General features: G+C 47.9%; 1 protein-coding gene across 1 annotated transcript in view; it reads right to left on the bottom strand.

Moving 5' to 3' along the window:
• Window positions 1-20,478, bottom strand: part of CC2D2B (coiled-coil and C2 domain containing 2B) — a 2,924,037-nt gene that overhangs the window by 2,556,057 nt on the left and 347,502 nt on the right. Inside the window, exon 2 of the mRNA XM_069611382.1 lies at window positions 13,855-14,002. Within this exon, the coding sequence (XP_069467483.1) occupies window positions 13,855-14,002 (148 nt within the window). The remainder of the gene's footprint in view (window positions 1-13,854; window positions 14,003-20,478) is intronic.

Genomic DNA, 20,478 nt, shown 5'->3' with positions numbered 1-20,478 from the left:
TTTTTCTTCTCTCGGCGGGGCTCATGGGCAAAACACTCACCTCACAGATTCTCCCTCGCACACTCTCCGATCACTCCCCGATCACATTGGACATCGCCCTACACCCGGCCCTCCCTCTGCATTCTAACTGGAGGTTCAAATCTGACGCACTACACGACATAGTCTTCAAGGCTGACATCCTTGCAGATATCACCTCGTTTTTTGATAGCAACAAACGCCATGACACAACAGACGGGGTGAGATGGGAGGCCTTTAAGGTTTTCATCAGGGGCATGTGCATTTCCAGGGAGGCTGGGGTCCTGAAGGATATTAGAAACTCTCTGCGCCGTTCTGAGTCCAAGCTTGGGGAGCTAGAGCGCGAATATGCAGCCACCCCTTCTCCGTCCATACTGGCACAAATTAGAACTGAACTGGACTCGTTCGAGTCTTTCGCCCACAGCGAGATAAGATACCTGGCCCGCCCCACTACGGCCCGAAAGAATGGTGAAGGAGAGAGACCAGGCCGCACTCTCGCCCGCCTCGCCCGGGCCGAGGGAGGCAGGGCTCAAATTAATAGTGTCATTGAGAACGACGGAGTCAACACTAGTCCGACCAGCCCATTCTTGAGACCTTTGCAGATTTCTATGCAACCCTCTATGCCCAGCAACCAGACCACAGCCCGCAAGAGCTGGACGACTTTCTGGACCAAATCCCAATGTCCCTTGTGTCCCTGGCCACTAAAGAACAACTAGATGCTCCCTTCACCCTTGAAGAGATCACCGCTGTCATTTCGGCCCTCCCTAAAGGGAAAGTCCCCGGCCCAGATGGCCTGACCGCCAAGTTCTATCAGGAACATGTTGCTCTCTTCGCCCCGCGCCTTCACAAGGTTTGGCTGTGCCTTTCCACCCTCCCCAGGTCCCTGCCCGAGGCTGTCATCACCGTGCTTCCTAAGCCGGGCAAACCCCCGGATGAGTGCGGCTCTTACAGACCTCTATCCCTTATCAATACCGACACCAAGATCTTTGCCAAAATCATAGCAAATAGGTTCCTCCCTATCATGAAATACTTGATTCACCCAGACCAGAGTAGATTCGTTCTCGCCCGCTCCACCGCCTTAAACATCCGGCGGCTATTCAACGTCATCTCTAGAATCGACCCCCAAGCCAACGCGGTGGCTGTGACATTAGACGCCCAAAAAGCGTTCGACATGGTCTCGTGGCAATATCTGTGGGTGGTCCTGGAAAAGATGGGGGTTGGCCCATATATGATGTCCTGCATTAAACTGCTATACACTAATCCTGTGGCCAGAGTCCTGGTTAATTCTCGTCTGTCGGCTCCCTTCTGCCTCCACAGGGGGACACGACAGGGGTGCCCCTTCTCCCCCTTGTTATTCGCTATGGCCATCGAGCCCATGGCTGATAGTGTACGAAACAACCACGGCAGTAAAGGAATTCGCCTGCGGGATACTCCCGATATTATATCACAATACGCCAATGACATGCTTTTATATATCAGAGACCCCTCGGTCCACCTCGACCCGATCATGCGTGAAATTATCAAAATCGGCACATTCTCGGGCTTCACCATAAATTACTCTAAATCGAAATCTTTCCCCTCACTCCCGCAACCTCCCAGCCAGCATGCAAATTCCCTCTCAAATGGGCTCCCGAGGGTATCGAATACTTAGGGGTCCAGGTGTCCCTCTCAAAATCCTCTTTATTGTCTGGTAACTATGTGGCTGCCGCACAATACGCTCACACCAAGATGGAAAGATGGCGTAACCTCCCCCTCTCACTATCAGGGAGACTGTCCCTAATAAAGATGATTATCGTCCCTAAACTTCTGTACGTATTCGCTAACGTTCCACTTTGGCCCGGGAAACAATACTTTTCGGACCTGCACTCGGAGTGTGCCCGTTTTCTTTGGCACTCAGGGGCTGTGCGCAGGAAGTGGCAGCACATGACCCTACCTTACGAGAGGGGTGGCTTCAGTGCACCTGACCTCACCCGGTACTGGATGGCCGCCCAGGCCCAGCACGCTACATATTGGTACCACCACCAGGAACCCCCCCCGCATGTTAAACTTGAAATACTAGCGACCGAGGAGGTGAATGTCATGTCCTTGATTCTGTTTCACTCATATCGAACGCAAGCCCCAGCTGACCCAGTGGCCTCCACTATTAAGGCGTGGCGGCAGATTCTGACGCCTTGTTCGGGCTCCCCCCGTACTACAAATGGCTTCCCCTTTGGTCTTTCCCTGGCCTCACCCCCACACAGGATAAGCTCCTCATATGCCACTGATCGGACCTGGGATACAGATCATTCTCTGACCTGTTCCCTGATGGGAAATTCATCACCCCAGATACGTGGAGACCTGGGCACTCCAGATCCCCACTTGAGCTGCTACAATACTTCAGTATTAGTGCGGCGGCGGTTCAGGACAAGTGGCCCTCATACCCGAACGAACCCCCTGAGTCCCCCGAGGTCCGCTACATAGCCAATTCCGCTGGTGGCAGGGGTATTGTATCCTCCTTGTATAAAATGCTGATGGCGCGTGCCGCTGAACCCCCCCACACGGCTCGCGATGCCTGGAGCCGGGATCTGGGATTGGACATCACAGATGATATGTGGTCCAAAATGTGCATGCATACTCGCAAGGTTTCTCTTAATTCTAGAATTAGATGTATCCAATACAAGCTACTCAATCGCCTATATTACACCCCTTATGCGATTGGAAAATTTGCCCGGGACCAATCCCACCCCTGTCAAAGATGCAGATCTAACGAAGCGGACCATGCACACATGTTCTGGTCCTGTGGGGCATTGGCCCCGTTCTGGAACGCAGTGCTTGAAACCCTCTCTAAAATTGTTGGGTTCTGCGTAGACCCTGAACCCATGTCTCTTCTGTTCGGCTCTGGGAGGGGACTGAAGCGAAACGGGTAGCTAATTTTTTGAATGTGGCGGGGGGTGTGGCCAAGAAATGCATTCTGCAATGCTGGAAGCGCAGGTCCCCCCCCTCCCTGGAGATGTGGCTGAAGGCCCTCACCTGGACACAATCCTGCGAAGAAGACTATGTTAACATGCGGCCTAGTAATGCCCGCCCTAAACATATATGGACAGAATTTTGTAGTTACTTGAACAGTAAGGTGGACTTGGAACTACTATCATCCCCTCCTTCTCCTGATCTGGGGGCTGATCTTGCTACGTGATGCACACCTCTAAGGTGTTGAACCTCTGTTGGGATTGTATCTGACATTCTGTAGTACTTATGCTTCATCATCCATGCTACATTATGACATGTGTGTCACTGTCTTAATTTGCACTGTACTGTCTACTACTTCTTGCCAATAAAGAAAAGTTTTTTAAAAAAAGAAAATGTTTAGCCAGGGTGTCCCAGGCTAACCCAGGTTCGAAAGCCGGGGGCTAAATCTACCCCGTACAGTCGGTTGCAAGGGAAGCCAGGCGGAACACGGTACCTTAAGTGGAAAGGATCCTCCAGCGGGGGCAGTTGTTCCTGGCAGTGGTTGCAAGTCGCGGCATCGTCCAGAGGAAGAGAAGATCTCGACGTAGAGGAAAGCTGAAGGTCGTTGCACTGCCAGGGAAGAAACCAGCCGCAGAGTTTTTCGGTTAAAGGTACTACCCTTTGATTTGCGTTAGTGGTAAAACGTGGTATCCCGGTTGCCGGGGTGCTTGGCACAGGCAAGGCGGCCATGAGATGCTCCAGGAAGTGAAAAAGGAAGTAGACTGGTTATTCCCACCAGTCAAAGAAAGAAGACTCTCCGGGCTGGAGATCTCCCTGTCGTTGGGAAAAGTGGTGAGACGGTTCAGCAGGGCTCCACCGGTGGTGTCGTCGTAGCAGGTCGGCTCAGCTTCTCCCTCATCGGATTCTTAGGTCCTGTGGCGACTTCTGAAGTTCCAGTCCCCAAAGCCCTGCTTTTATGCAGAAAACCCCCATTCACTCAGCCTAGCTGTCACTCAAACATGCTAAGTGGTGAGCCGGCCGGCTTACCACTTGGGCCAATCAGGACGGAGTGCGACTTGAGTTGCCTAGGCAACTCAGTCCTGGGTGCCTAAATCCCCCTCCACCCCTCCTAAGTACCCCAGACAGAGTGGCACCACTTTGGAGGGCTTCTGTGGAGAAGCCCGCCAAAATAGTGGAACAAAGGGCTCAACTTGGGTTGGAGTCACAGAAGCGAACACAAACGCCATTTTAGAACCGAGTTCTGGCAAAAAATACCAACCGGAGAATTAATATTAAATAAATAAACCGCCGGTATGTTCGAGGCTATAGGAATTAAATAATTAAAGTTGGTAGCCTCGAACAATGGGAAATCCCATAGGGATATATTCGCGGTCGAATATAAAAAGTAGTATCCACTGCCACCAGCCAAAACTCGATCAGGGGGGACAGAGACGTGACCCCTCAAATAACAGACCCCGGGGCAATCGAATTGCCCCGGCCAGTACGTCCACAATATGATGTTTTGTACTGGTTCTGTTCAGAATTTGAGACTAGTAAAGTCAATGGTGACTTTACATGCCCTGGGAGACAGTAGTCAGTCCCAGGGTATGGAGTCTATACTGGGGGGTCACTATGACACCCCTGTGTTACTGCACTGAGGGTGCTGTGTAACACACATCAAAAAACACATGAAGCCCTATGGAGTAAAAGACCCCATAGCCCATTAAACACATCTAGAATCAAAGAGACACACTCAAATCATGTCCAAGAGTGAGGGTAAAAGAGTCTCACTCTTGGCAGGAGAAAAAAATTAACCCCAAAAATCCAGCAAAGCTTCTGGGGGACTCACTAGGTTAGGAAATTCAGCCTAAACAGAGAATTCTCCCTAACATCGTCCTAGAAGGTCTGCAAAGATGCTTCGACACATTGGAATATTGGGACCAACTATTCTCGGCACCTTCATCAAAACCTGCAAGTACGTTTTCTCGGAAGTGTCCCTGGGCCAACCAGTGGACTGACCAGCTTACCCAGTTGATTTGCTGCCATTGCCGCCGTTTTGAGGAGGCCCTCGAAACTTGGTATACTGCTAGCTCTGTGTCCACGGCACCCTCACACCAAAATTCGTACACTTGGCGTTCCCAGGTCTGAAGTGAGACGAGTGTGCCAGGACCGGAGCATATGCGGTTACCGTGTTGCCCTGCCCCGGCAACAACCTTTGCAAGTGCGCTGCATTTGTGACCCTCTTGCTCCTGAAGCATGCTGCAGTGAAACCAGGTCGATCCATCCACCCGGAGCCACTGTCCCATTTGGGAATCCTCACTGTATCTCAGGAACTGAAAGCTGCAGAGACGTCCTTTTTGTCGCGTTCGAACCTGCAAGCGAAGTGGACTGAACTGGCGAAGTTTGGGTCCGAGAGCGCCTGGGACCGGTGAGTACTTCCAACACTAACCGGTGACCCCTAGCGCCAGGGCCCCTGTTTACGCGCAAGTGGCCAATGAGGGACCCTCTCCTTTCCACTGCTAGTGCGAACTAGCGACTCCATCCCGCACTCTGGAACTGCCTCTGCCTTCGAGTGGAGGTCCTACCTGAATAGTGGGAACTTATTCTTCATCGCCTCATCCACCTTCCTGAGCTGCCAGAGACCCCTGAAGAGACCCTGTTTTGCCCATTGGAACAACCGCGTGCGCTTGCATTGCATGTACTATTGAACACAAGGCTCCACTCTTCTTAGGGCTTGGACTGCCTCATAGGTGTGTTGCTGATGTCGAAAGGGCCTAAAGACTACCTGCACCGCCTGTTTCCTTCCCATCTAGGTTGTCAACATATTTTGGGCATTTAACCCTTTAGACCCCAATGGTCTTGCATATATATTGTATTGATAGTGTTGTGTTGATTTGCTTAGTGTTGCTGTGATTCTTTTGCTATGGTCTGAGTTACAAAGTCCTTGTAATAAATGTGTCTATATTTTTGATATAACACCTGTCTGGGAGTAATTTGTAAGTGTCCTTGCTTTGCGTGGTCGTTGAGGTCTTTCAGTCACCCTCACCCCTCCTGAGACTTAGTCTTGACCGCCTGCCATAGCTACCATGATTGGTCTGGCTTGTCCAGAGGTTACCCGGTTCCAAGAAACTAGGCTGGCCTTCTGAACCTCTGCCCACCAGGTCAGAGTTTAGAAATCAATTTTATTATTTTTTATAACTCTGTTTATTGAGTTTGAACAACACAACATAAAAAAACATGAATCACAGGCATACAACAGATGAAGGCAACATGGCAGCATCAAAAGCGAGAGGGGCCCCGCGGGGCCAAGGGCCGTAAGACAGTTGTGAGACAAGGCAGGTAAATAATGCTAACAGTGGTACTGATCTACTTCCACTGGCGGATTTCAGTGAGCATCAAGCCATTTTCCCCATATTTTTTCGAATTTGCGGGGGCAACCCCGTGTGTTATAGATCCGGCGTTCTGAAGCTGCGCATCTGTCCAGCTCATTACTCCAGCGGTTCAGGCACAGTGGGTCAGCATAGCCCCATTTAGACACAATAAGACTTTTGCCTGCCTCCAACGCAATCGCCAGAAACATTTTCCTGTATTTTGACAGGTCTACTTCTCCCCAGATGCCTAAGAGTACCATTTTGGGATCCCTAGGAATTGGCGCCGCCAGGGCAGCAGAGATCGTGTTAATACAGTTCTCCCAGAAAACCTGTAACACCTGGAAGTCCCATATCATATGGTAGAAGGTGGCAGGCTCAGTTTTGCATCTAATGCATGTCCCGTCTTCTAATCCCCCCCATCTGGCCATTGCAGTACGTGAGTGATATGAGCGGTGAAGGATTCTCAATTGTATTAGTCTCAGTCTAGATTCTATCCCAATTTCCCGGGGGGACATTAATGCATCAACCCAGTCTTCTGGTTCCAGTTGACCTACATCTCTTTCCCACTTTGCTTTGAGCCCATCAAGCTGTGTAGCCCCGAAGGAGTTGAGGGCCTGATAGAGAGTGGAGGTGACCTTAGAGGAGATGCGTTGCGGGAGGATATGTTTGTTGTGTCAGGGAATTGGGTGCGGATGGCGTGGGTCAGCTGTGCATGTCAAAACCGGTCCATGGGTGCCAGGTCAAATTGCTCTTGCATTGTCTCGAAGTCCAGGAGGCAACCACCTTGTATCACATGTGCTAGTGTGTGTATCCCTTTTGCGTGCCAGTAACCAAAAGAGCCCATTTTCACTATGTCCGGGAGGAGCGCGTTGTGCCATATGGGTTGGGATAGTGTTGGCTTTCCTTTCCAGCCGATTAGTTTGTGTGCATCCCGCCAGGCACGACGGATATAGTGCGTCGTTTTTGGCAACGTCGGGAGCTAGTTGTGGGTGGCATACAGGATCTGCAGCAGGGTTAACAGGGGCCATGGTCTATAGTTCAATACGGATGTATGGTAGTGTGGGGTCTGCGTGCATCCAGTCATTTACTACCCCGATCTGTGTCACAAGGTAATACGTGCGTATGTAGGGTAAACCGATGCCTCCCTCCCATACTGATCTCTGGAGCATGTCAAGGGCAATTCTGGATTGTTTCCCTCCCCATAACAGTGTGCAAAGGTTTCTGTCAATAAGTGCAAAGGTTTCTCGGGGGATGATAAATGGGGCGTTTTGGAGAACGTACAAAAGTCTGGGGAGGGTTATCATCTTGAATAGCGCGGCTCTACCCATTAACGATAGGGGGAGTGATTGCCAGTGGGAGGTATCTCTGTTAAACCGCTCTATTACTGGTTGTAGGTTAAGTTGGAGGAACCCTTCAAGTGTCGGATCGAGCCGTATGCCCAGATATTTAAATTCCCTGATAGAGATATGGCATGGGCAGGTCTCAGGGATCGCAGACTCGCCACCCTGGATAGGGAAGTAAATGGTTTTGGCTTCATTCACCTTTAGGCCCGCAAAGTTCTGATACTCCCTAAGGATGAGGCAGACAGTCGGGCATGAAGTGCTCGGGTTACTAAGGTATATGAGGGGGTCATCCGCGTAGAGTGAGAGGCGGTCTTCTCCCCCTCCCGGCCAAACGAATCCAGTCCAGTTGGTGTTAGCTCTGAGCTCAATTGCGAGTGGTTCGATGGCCAGGAGGAAGAGAAGCGGGGACAGCGGGCATCCCTGCCTCGTACCTCGACCCAAGGGAAATGATTTAGAGGACCTGCCGTTCACCCTTACCGTGGCCTCCGGGGATGCATTGAGAAGTTTAACCCATGATATAAATGTTTGCCCCAGGTTCATCCGAGCCATGATTGCCCACAAAGCATCTCACCCCACAGAGTCGAATGCCTTTTCAAAGTCCACCGCCAGGATGGCTAGTGGGGCCGGTATTTCTTTGGCTCTACTCAACGCCAGTTGGATTCTGCGTAGGTTCATGCGAGTGGATTTATTGGGCATGAATCCACATTGGTCTGGGTGGACGAGGGTCTCAATCACCTGCAGTAGTCTTAACAAGTGTTCTGGCGAGGACCTTGGCTTCGCCGTTGATCGGGGATATGGGACGATAGGAGGCACATTCCTCTGGAGGTTTCCCAGGTTTATGTATGACTACTATGCATGCCTTCATGATGTCCGGGGGGAGTGCCCCTAGCTCTTTGCTACGTAGGAACATACGGTGCATATGGGTGGATAGTGTACCACCGAGGCATTTCTCTGTAGGGAAACCGTTGGGACACAGAGTTTTGCCGGGTTGGAGCTGTGCAAGGTCCTCTTGCACCTCGGCCTCTGTGATTTCAACATTCAGGAGATCTGATTGGTGCTGTGAGAGTTTCGGGATCTCAATCCGGTCAAGGTAGCATGAGAGTTCGGATGGTGAGCTCCCGGTGGGTGGGGTATAAAGATTCTTATGGTAGGCGGCGAATGCTTCATCAATGTCAGAGTCATCTGTCAGCAATGTTCCATCCGGAGATTTAATGGCACGTACATGTCCCCTGCTTTGTTCGCGTCTCTCCAACCAGGCCAAGGTCTTATTTGCTTTGTCGCCTCGTTCATAAATTTGGCTCCGGACTAGCTGATGGGCTGTTCGTGCATTGTCTAGAGCCAGGTTGCCAAGGGTATCTTGTCCCATGAACATAGCCTCTTTTGCCTCTTGGTTGCTGTGTTCTAGGATTTTCCGCTCACACTCCAAGGCTTGTGCTTCTGCTTCTCTGATCATTTGGACTTGTCGTTTTTGGTGGGCGGAAACCGCCGAGATAGCTTCCCCTCGGAGGACAGTCTTGTACGCCTCCCAGATCAAGATTGGGCAGTCCACTGAGCCTTCGTTGATTTCGAAATATTCTGTTGTCTTTTTTTTCCAGTTCCTCCGCAATTTCTGGGAGACGTAGGTGGTATGTGTTCAAGCGCCAGTTACAATCCAGACATCAGCAGGAATTCTTCATAGTTAGAAGGAGCGGAGAGTGGTCCGAAGTTCCCCTTGCAAGGAATTCAGCATCTAGGAGTCTGTGATTTATGCTGCGGGGGATGAAGGCTTAATCAATCCTGGAGAGCGACTTGTGGACGCTGGAAAAAAAGGAAAAGCCAGCCTCGTCGTTATGAAGTGAACGCCATGTGTCCGACCACCCCAGGACTTCGGCGAACATGGCGAGTGGTGTGGAGGCGGGGCGGCTTCCAGATCTCCTATGAGATCTATCGACTGCAGTGTTCATCACTTCGTTGAAGTCCCCACCTATCACCCATAAATTGGCATCTTCTTCCAGGAGCAAGTTCCGTAGTTCGGTGAGCAGTTCTTCGTCAGCGTGGGGGGGCATAGATTGCTGCGAGGCCCCATTTCTCACCCCAGATGTCGGCAAGTATCATTACGTAGCAGCCCCGGGGGTCAGCTTTGACCTTCCTAATCTGTAGGGGGACTCGCTTGTGGACGAGTATCATCGTGCCCCTGGCGCCTTTCGTGAATCCGGCATGGTAGGTATGCGAGTAGTTGGATCTTTTGAAAAAGTTGATGCTCGTACTGATCAAATGTGTTTCATTTAGGAGAGTTATGTCTGGCGAGTACCGGTTGAGGTACTGGAGCACCAATCTTCGCTTTATGCTGGAGCCAAGGCTGTTAACGTTCCAGGACAGTAAGGTTACCTTGTTGGAGTTCATTCTATCTGCGTGGGTCTCTTGTCCGGGCATCTGGAAGGATCAATGGCGGTTGCGTATTTTCCGGAGGTGTGTAGAGATGTTCCTTTGGGGGAGACGTCCGGGAGTCGCCCCGTAGTGGTGTGCCTGATGACTGGATGATTTTAGTGTCACCGGTCTTGCCCATAGACAGTGCTTGATTTTCTTGCCAGCGTTTGTCGGTATCATACCTTCTCGTCCCGTGATTTTGTTTCCTTACATTCCTAAAACTCCCCCCACCCTGTACTTCCCCCCCAACTGGGAGCACCTGTTGCTCAAACATTAAACTTCTAACTTAGTAAACTTCCTCGGGATAACTCAAACTGTGATAGTGCCCGCGCCGCATTAGGAGCGGCAGCCGCTAAGTGAGCGTTCCCATGTTATTGTGTTGCTGATTAGTCCCCACATTGCGTGGGCCTTATCCCTTTTCCATAGGGTTCCCAGCCGTGTCGCTGTCTGCATTGTTTGGAGATCGAGGGGGCGAGGGCCGCCCAGACCAGGGCTTCTGTGTGGGCGGCCCGGCGGTGTGCGCCTCACTCTGGAATCCTTGAGGACTTGGGTTTCAAGCCAGTCCCATGCATCTTTGGGGTTGTAAAACAGATGAGTAGTGCCCTCATAGTGGACTTTAAGCAATGCCGGGAAGAATAAGGCATATTTGATAGATAGTGACTGGAGCTTCTTCTTGACAGAGTCAAATGACTGGCGGGCTTTTTGGACTTCTTTAGTGTAATCGGGATAGAAACCGACCCTGTAGCCGTTGTATGTGATCGGGCCAGAGGCTCTTGCCATTTGTAAAATCGCATCCCGGTCACGGTAGTTCAGCAGGCGTGCAATTATTGTTCTAGGCGGGGCGCCCGGGGTAGATTGGCCGGTGGGGACTCTGTGTGCCCTCTCTATGGAAAAGAATTTGGATAGCTTTTTAGGGGCAAAGACATGGCCGAGCCAATCTTCTAGGAAAAGTTCAGCGCTGGGGCCTTCCTCTTTCTCTGGTATTCCGAGGATCCTGAGATTATTGCGCCGCGCCCTCCCCTCACTGTCTTCAGCACGATATTCCAGTTGGGCCACTTGTTGGGCGATCGTGGTGAGTTGCTGCTCCAGCCGGTGGACAGTGTCTTCTGTGGTAGACACTCTCTGTTCTGCCTCTCCAACCCTGGTCGACAGGTTGCAGAGGTCCTGGCGTATGAGGGACACCTCAGAGGATAGGCCGACTATTTTGAGTTCCAATGATGTCCTCGAGTCCCCGATCGCCTTCATGAGGTCTAACATAGAGACAGGGGGGTCATGGGGCTCTTCGGAGGCCCATTCCTCTTCTGGAGGCTGAGACCTGCGGTGGGGAGGAGCCCCCACGGTGTAGAGGTCCATCTTACTTTGTAGAGTTTGCCGCTTGGGTTTTTCTTTACCCATGTCGTGATTAAGCGGTCCTGCATGGCAGGGATCCGGGTGCTTCCCGTTGTCACACCAGGGGTGAATGTGGGATTGGGAGAGGTCCTGTATGAATCAGGCAATCATGTAGAGGCTGCGCAGGGTGCTCACCGCAAATCCATGCAAGGGCTGCGTCTAGGACAGCAAAACGCAGTCGCTGCGAGTATTAGTCTCTCTTCCAGGGTCGCAGAGCACATGTGGGGGGGGCAGCCTGCGGGGGAGAAATCATCTCACTGGTAGTAGTGGCCCTTGAGGGTCATTCTGGTGTGTTTCTGCCAGGTTGCGGTCGCTGCTTAGCGGGGGGGAAGAGAATCCGGGGGTCCCACGTAGACCAGGTGTGTCCCAATTAGTTGCGGGGAGAAGTACATCCCGCCCCCCTATTCCTAGTTCAGGTCAACTACGCAGAAGCCTCGTGGGGAGGACAGTGTCCTTGTTCCATACACTGGTATGGTGCTGGCCAGTGCCTATCTCCGATGCATAAAGTGGCCCACGTGGTTTCCGTGGTCTTTACAGTTGGTTAAAATTGTACAGGAGGCCTTGAGGGGGAGATAGGGCAATCCCACACTTAACACACACTCGTACCTTGTCATGGATATGTCCATTTACTGCGGATCATGCATCAGCAGGGGAGCGCAGCACACGGCTCTCCTTGTCGTGCTGCAGCTCGACCCTGGGCGTTGTAATCTCGCTGATTGGGGGGGGGTTCCCCCGGGGGAGAGGCTGATAGTGTGGGCCCGAGCCGCGGGCGAATAGGCTTCGGGGCTCCGCGTATTCGTGGTGCTGTCGAGGTCAAGAGGGGCGCTGCTTGTATGTCACCGGCTGCAGCCACTTCGTGTCCCGCTCTCCGTGGGTTCTTCGGGGCAAGCCGGTGAGGGTGACTGCAGTCGGGTCTCCGGCGGCATGGGCAGGGTGCCGCCGGGGCTTACAGGCAGCACTGTGGTGTTATTCAGCGTGTCCTCCCACGCAGGATCCTCTGCGTTCGCCGCGCCGTGGAGAGGCAGGGGGTGGGCAGCGGCCACACCTGTGTCACAATGGCCACGGCCCGCCAGCCGGCAGATTCGGGCTGAATCTCACGTCCCCCACTCTGATTCCGCCCGGGGCTGCAGCCAGTGTTTCCCTGGTACATCCACCGCTTCCTGTGTGCCGATGAGGTGCGATTATACAGTAAAAGGGGATTTTTTGCAGGATGAATGTAGCGGCCGCCGGGAGCCGTTATGCTTAGCTCCGCCTGCGTCACGTCCGCATGCGCAGTCCATCTAGAAATACATTTTAACAGTTTGGAACTTGAACAAGTTGAAGATTGGGGAAGGGAACCCCAAAAACACTGAAGGTATTTGAAACCACTGCGATGGCTCTGTGGAGAAGGTCTTACGAACAGCCTTTTTTGATTGAACTAATTTTTGTGACCAAACTACACCTGATGAGAAGACCACCTGAAACCAACTCTGGTTTCCAATTTTCTGTTGAACCGCTATTTTTCTTTTTGAAGACATCCTATCATATTTTTGTAAAGAGTGAGGGCAAGCGTAGGTTTAGACACAGACAGACTTTTATTTTGGATTATTAGACAGCAGCGGCCATTAGAAACATCAGTTAAGGGAACCATCCCTTTAGAGTTAGGGCCAGTTAGGCATTACACCAACCCAGGAACCTTAGTCAATAAAGGTTTTAAAACAAACACCTATGAGTCTGTGTCTCTCCTGATACCATGCCTGTCTCACAACCCATAGACTGCCATTGGCGCTGCTAATCCCCAAAGCCATTCCCACTACTTACCCCTCTCTGCCCAAAACGCATCCCCCTGGGAGCTCTTTGACCTAGCTGTATCAAGAAGTAACCTCAAACATTGTTGTGCCAGTGTTATTTTTAAGTAGTATGCTCATAGAAAATAAATTAATTGCAGCTGTAAATGAGATACTGGTGTAATAATAATGTTTTAACAAGTGTACCTTCAGCCACTTGATTTATATATGTTCCTTGCACTGAAATCCTGTTAATAGCAAGGATTGACAAAGCCAACAGTTTCGCCAAGTGCTATCCCATGTGTATACAAAAGCCTAAACTTTGCCTTTACCAGTGCTTTTTGATATTGCAGATGGTTCCCTCATGCCCAAACTTTCCGCCCAGTGCAATGCCTCAACATTGTACGAGTGAGAAAAAGGTTACATGGGGAACATACACAACATCAAATTAAAGATAGATCTCTATAAACTGTGAGGTGTATTCTGCCTCAGGATACTGAGTGACATCAGAGACAACTCTGTCTCACATTACCGATCAGATGCCACTCAGAATCTCCTTAAGAATATACTAGTGCAATTGATAGCTATCCATGTATAATTTAAACTGCCATAATGCACTGTACTACCTCAAACCCATACCTGTTAGAAGAACTTTTCAACTGACATGCTGCAGGTGCCATCGGTATACCATCATCATCTACTGCCCATGACAGGGAATACCAAAGTTGTCCTGATGTCAACAGACATAGCTCCTTATTTCCATATCCATCAAGATAAAAAGGCACATCTGTTATCAATACAAAATTAAAGAAACACATTGTAAAATATGCTTCATACTCAAATGTGTCCATTTAAATATCACACTCAAGTTTACATCATTCTTTCTTTTGCACAGTTCTAAAGAAACCCTGTCAGTATAATCCTTCCCACTTTATTGTGTAATAAGATCATATACTATAGTTTCTGATACATTTTGTTTTGATACGTTTGAATAACATCAAAATCTATCTCTGCATTCACATAAATTCATGATTAATCCCTTATGGCCCTGAATGTGTTTAAAGTGATGGCACACATAATTCCAAGGTGCCCAAATGCATTGTTGGTGTGTCATGCACAAATGGCAACCAATGTCATACATACAAATATAAATGACTCAAAACTGAATATTGAATGGGGTTCGGTCTAACCTCTATTCAAACCTCCATCAAAAAAACTCAATCTTTAAAGGAAAAATGTTACAATCTTTAGAAGCTGAGTTTTATCCAGTAATAACCATGATGTCAAAGTGCAATCGTTTTTCCCAAATTAAGCAACTGATTCTGACACTGAGCTCAACATTGGATTGAAGTAAAGCTTATAAAGACCTGCAGAATGTGAGGATTTATTGACTCCCAGGTATCCTTTTGGTAACATAACATTTCCCTTTTGCATGTTCTAGTGGTAGACTCGTATGCATTAATCTGAAATTGTTTTCTTCAGAAGGTGGATTTTACACCACACTATTTGGGTGAATTCAGAGATGATTCTGAATATTCTTAGTATATTATCCTTAGATGGGTTTAGGGAAAAACAAAATAAGTCTGCATAAAATACATTTTAGGTGCTTGCACTGGAAGGAGTCTCTGCACAGATTCGATCTCAATTATTGAAATTGCCAACGGTTTTGGAAAAAAAAGTAATGGACAAGATAGCGGCTCCACCCATTCTTCATTAATCGTTACTTCCACAATTGCCTTTTCATATACATTTGTTATTAACCTGGTGAACTGGGTAAGGGGAAGCACTTTATTTTCATTGTGCTCCATACAAAAGCCAAACTTAATAGGTCAAATGTTTTGTTTTGCATCAGGAACTCCAAACAAGTAGCATATGTTAGCTCGGAACTGTGCGAAAGGACTGAAAGAAAAGGTCTGACTTTACCAAAAGTCCGAAAAAAATGCATACCACCAAAGGTTCGAACACCAAAAGTTTGAGTGACATGCATTTTAGGTAAGTAAAAAAAAAAGACTGCAGGGGCTGTGGGGGTGTCCTCAGCAACACCCCGCTCACCATATTATACAGTATAGTGAGTGCGGGTTGCGGGGGAACCCCCTGCAGCTGCCCATAAAAAAAAAAAAGGTCCCTACGGCGCCGGTTCCCGATCACGGAAGTGAAAGGGAACTGGCGCCGGAGGGACACTGCGTCAAGAAAAGGTAAGTAGGGTTTGGTTATGTTGGGGGTGTGGGTCGGGGTGTGTTGAGGGTGTGGGTGGGGGTTGTGGTTTGCAGTGTATTTTCGCACGGGAAATGTACAAAACTTTTAGGGACACTTAGGCACTGTATCTGTATCCCTACAGTTCCACCACCAGCACTTGACACATGATGTCTACACTTACCCTTGCACTTGCCACCAGCAGGCCGTACGTTACTTATTGTTCATTATTCTTTATCCCATGTACTGCACTTTCCCCCTCCCCTCCCATGCACTTGCGCGATCTGAATGACACCTGGCCTAGTAGGATCGTTGTCTGTCTTCCCTCTGTTCCCCCTCCCTTGCCGCATCGCGCCTTGAACTTGTGTGTAGGCACGTTATAAATGCCATATCATATCATGTCATGTTAAGACCTCCCGGCTATATCAGCAAGTAAGAAGTGGCCTGTGAAACATTTGTTCCCTCTCTTTAACAAAATCGATGAGCGGTGACCATATCTGTACATATTTAGTAAGGTAATTCAGCGCCAGCACTGCCCCCTTTTCCATTGACAATATCCCTTATGTTTTCACCAAAAAGTATGCTATTGGGTGACCAGCAGGGGCTTTCCATAAGCAAGCAATTGTTAGTCGTGCAGCATTAGGCAGGTTGGCAATTAATCTACCACAGTTGCCCATTAGTTGGTAACTCCCCTCTTCATCTCTATCACCAAGAGTGATCAGGAGCAATTCTACCTTGGTTATTTCTTTGATCCAGCTTAGGATTTCCTTCCATTATAGCTGGATCACCCGACAATGCCACCACATGTGCCCCAGGTCTCTATTGTTACCGCAGCTATGCCAACATAACCTAGATGATCCTGTAGAGATTATGTGGATCCTGACTGGGGTTAAATACCAAAGATAATAAATCGTATAGGCGCATTCTTTCAAGACCATACAGTTTAAGCTTTTCTGCACCCACTCCCAGATGTGATACCACGATTCCATTCGGATCTACAACCCCAGTTCTCATTCTCATGTGTCCATTTATGGCATTGCCTCTTATGAGGGTTGTAAAGGAGGGAAAGGGGGGGTCGTCTTTTATTTTATAGAGGGGCCTGAATCTGGAGGCTATATATACTGTGGAGGGGGGGGGTGGGTTCAGGCTACCTCTTCCTCTGAAACACTTACAGGTGTGGCACACATATACATGTAACAGATCCTAGTACATGAGCTCTGTGTATTTGTTATGATGGATCAAACTTTTTAAGGTACATAACATTGTTTATTTATACACAGGGGATAGCTTCCTTTTCTTAACATATAGACATATAAAACTAAAAGTCCATGTTTACATTATATTGTATCATCATATAATGTGATTGTCTGATAGACATAGGCAAAAGTGAGGATTAGTATATTGTGACTGAGAGTGCAATGTTACTAAACATGCACCTATTGAGTCGACACTCAAATGTGTTTTCAGCTATGAACAAAAACAAGTGCAGATGATGTAATGTCCTATAGCTTTCCTCAGGACTAGTTAGGCAGAGTATTGTAGGATGATCTTCCACATGTTGCTCGTAGTGCCAGTGACTCTGTGGGAACATAAGAGGTGTGTGTTTTAAAACCGTGTCTACACGGGGGGTAATGACTAAAGAAAAACATGCAGTTGTGCCATCACATACCTGTTACAAGGAATTAGGTGTCTCAGGGCTGGTTTATTGTGAAAATGGCATCTCTGGGTTCGCCAAAAGCAGAGGGAGTCAATCGGCTCTAGTTGCACACAAAGTATGAGCTGCAACAAAGGACACAGTTGTTCACTGATCTGCTAATTGTTTGTGACAGAGAAAATGCATACTACGCATCTATGGGCGAGGGCCCGTGTGATATTTATAAAAGGATTAGTGATTGCACCAACATGATTACAGTGGTGCTAAAAAACCTTTCGGTTCATTGGCGGTCAGTGCCCGTGAGGAACAAACCCCGTATTATTGGGTTTGCATGCCATAGCCTGTTAAATGGACTGTAGAGAGAGAGAAAGTACCCAATACACCCGAGTGTTTTCTCAAGCGTAAGTGCAAGCGTCGCTGCACGGTTGACTCAAAGTGAGCTGTGTTGCCCGAACATCCTCTGCAAATGTGTAATGGTGTGCAGGGGAACGTGCGGGAGCTAAAAACCTGTGTTACTGGATTTTCATGCCATAGCCTGTTAAGTGGACTATAGAGATGGAGAAAGTGCCCAATTCACCCAAGTGCTTTTCTCGAGCAAAAGTTTGAGCGTCTGACATTACTTGGTCGCTGCACGGTGGACTCAAGATGAGCTGTGTTGACTGGAGATCTCCGAGCGTCCTCTGCACATGCGTAATCGTGTGCAGGGGAACGTGCGGGATCTTAAAGGAGCTCGTTTATGCGCAAATGATCAGTGTTCCAAATACTGCGCATGCAAATCAGTGTGTGTGGTTGATGGAAAAGGGGTTGCCGGTATTTTGTAACATGCAAACACAGGAAGTCGTGTACTGATACATGATGTGGTAATATTACATAAATGCATATTTCACATAGTTTGTAAAAAAATGAGTGAAAAAGTGTGGTACGATTTTTGCTGTATAAATAATGATGCCATAGTTATTAGAATAATTATGAGACACATTCATGACAAGCATATGAAAAACGTGATGAAGCATTCAAACCATGGTATTACGGAAAAACCACCATTTGTAAGAAAACCTCTTATACAGAAAGGCTTTCGGGGAAAACCACCACATTTTTTTGGGAGACAGACATTTGCATAATTCTAGTTAGGCATATTACTATTCATAGTCCCTGATTGATATCTAAAGGGAGCTGCAGAGGGAGGTTGCCGGCATTTTGTAACGGGCAAAAGTAAATAGTCCGTGCACTGATGTGGTACTGTTGCATAAATGCATTGTTCACATAGTTTGTGAAAACAGAGTGGAGTGATTTTACGGTATATATATTTTTGTTACCGTAGTTATTAAACGATTTGCACATTACTGGCAAGCATGTAACCCATGGTTTAAGCCAACATTTGTTTGTATGGGAAAATCACATTTTGGAAAAACAGACATTTGCACATTTATAGTTGGATACATTCCTATGCATAGTCCCTGTTTGACATCTAAAGGGAAAATCTAGGTGATGCTTACACAAAGCTACTGGCTGTAGGATGTATTGAGTAGAGTATGTCATGCGTGACTGTAATGGCAGAAGCTGGCAGGGTCTGTTTCAGAACAACAGATTCCACTCTATGCAAATATTAAGTCCATTTCTCACTGTGTCCAATCTATGGATCCATTTGTGTTCCAATTTTCTGAGGGCCAGGTCTCTGTCTCCTCCACGTTCTTTTTCACTGATGGTTTGGATGATCGACCACTGGAATTCTGTGTGTTTGTGTTTCAATTTGCTAAAATGTGCTATCATAGGCTTGTCCTCTACAGCATTTTTTAGACACGATCTATGTTCAAAGATACGTTGTCTAACTTCCCTTTTGCTCTTACCTACATAGAGTAGGTTACACGGGCACCAGATTACGTAAATGCTCCATTTTGTCCGGCAGTTTGAAAAAGATTTGTAATGCCACTTGAACCCATTAATTGAGATTTCTTTTTGGTCTTTGGTTAAGCTGCATACTGAGCATTTGCCGCATCTGAAATGTCCGATCACAGGTGGGAAATTCCACAGATTTGCTTGTCTTGATTTCTGGGGTGTTTCTGGGTATGTGTGGACTAGCCGGTCTCTCAGATTTTGGCTCCATTTAAATGTGAATCTGGGTTTTACTGGACTGAAGTCTTCTGTTTGTAAAAGGTTCCAATTGGCTAGGATAGTTTTTCAGATGTTGTTACTTATTGGTGAGAATGTTGTAACACATGTCATTTTATCAGGAAGTTCCACTCTTAATCTTTTAGTGAGACATGTTTCCCTGCTGGTGTTTCTGGCTGTTTTCCACGCTCTCCTTATAATTTTGGGGGGGTATCCTCTTGCTTTCAAACGGGATTCTAGTTCTTTTCCGTTTCGGTCGTAGTCAGGTAGTGTTGTACAGTTTCTGCGTATCCTAAGAAACTGGCCGAACGGAAGGTTCTCTCTGAGAGCTTGGGGATGAACATTTCTGAAGTTGAGCAATGTATTTTTGTCTGTTGGTTTTCTGTAAAGAGTTGTCATCAAAGTTACTTCATTCATAGTCTGGATGTTGAGGTCCAGGAAAGGAATGCTGGTTTTATCTGAATGTATAGTAAATTGTATACATGGGTCTATGGTATTGAGCCATATGTGGAAGTCTTCTAATTGTGGTTGGGTGCCTCTCCAGATGGTGAAGACGTCGTCAATATATCTGACCCATCCAATCAGTTTTCCTTTGTATCTGTTATCTTCATTATAGATATTGCTGATTTTCAAATGGTCCATATATAGATTTGCTATGTCCGGAGCAAAAGTGGAGCCCATACTAGTCCCCCGTATTTGCTGGAAAAACTTGCCTTGGCACATAAAGACATTTTCCGTGAGTGCTATCCATATACATTCCAGTATAAATGATGTCGGTGTTGTTTGATCTGATCTTGTGTCTAAGTAACCTTTGAGTATTTCTAGACATTCTCTCTGTGGAATTCTAGTATAGAGCGCTTCCACATCAAACGTAACTAGGATGTCGTCTTGTTCTGTTTTGATGTTGGCGAGATGGTGTATCATCGCTGTGGTATCTTGCGTATAGGATTCCATTTTTTTGACGAAAAGGCATAGAAAAACATCTGTGTATATGGATAAAGTCTGCAGGAGTGAGCCTATTCCCGATACTATGGGTCTTCCTGGTGGTTTGGTAGTGTTTTTATGTATTTTTGGGATACAATAAAACGCCAGGGTGATCGGATGTTCTTTGGTAAGGAAAGATTTCTCATCTTCATCGATCCAACCCTGGGACTCTGCAAAGATCATAAGACTTTTCATCTCATCTATTAGACGTGCTGTTGGATTACTGTCCAGTTTTTTGTAGAACCGTCCATCTTGGAGATGTTTTTGTAGTTCATCTTCATATAGTTTATTGCCCCATAGCACGATGCCACCTCCCTTATCTG

Source organism: Ambystoma mexicanum, chromosome 8, assembly GCF_040938575.1.
Source record: "Ambystoma mexicanum isolate Mex_15411 chromosome 8, UKY_AmexF1_1, whole genome shotgun sequence".
Taxonomy (NCBI): Eukaryota; Metazoa; Chordata; class Amphibia; order Caudata; family Ambystomatidae; genus Ambystoma; species Ambystoma mexicanum.
This window is presented reverse-complemented; position numbering and strand designations above follow the sequence as displayed.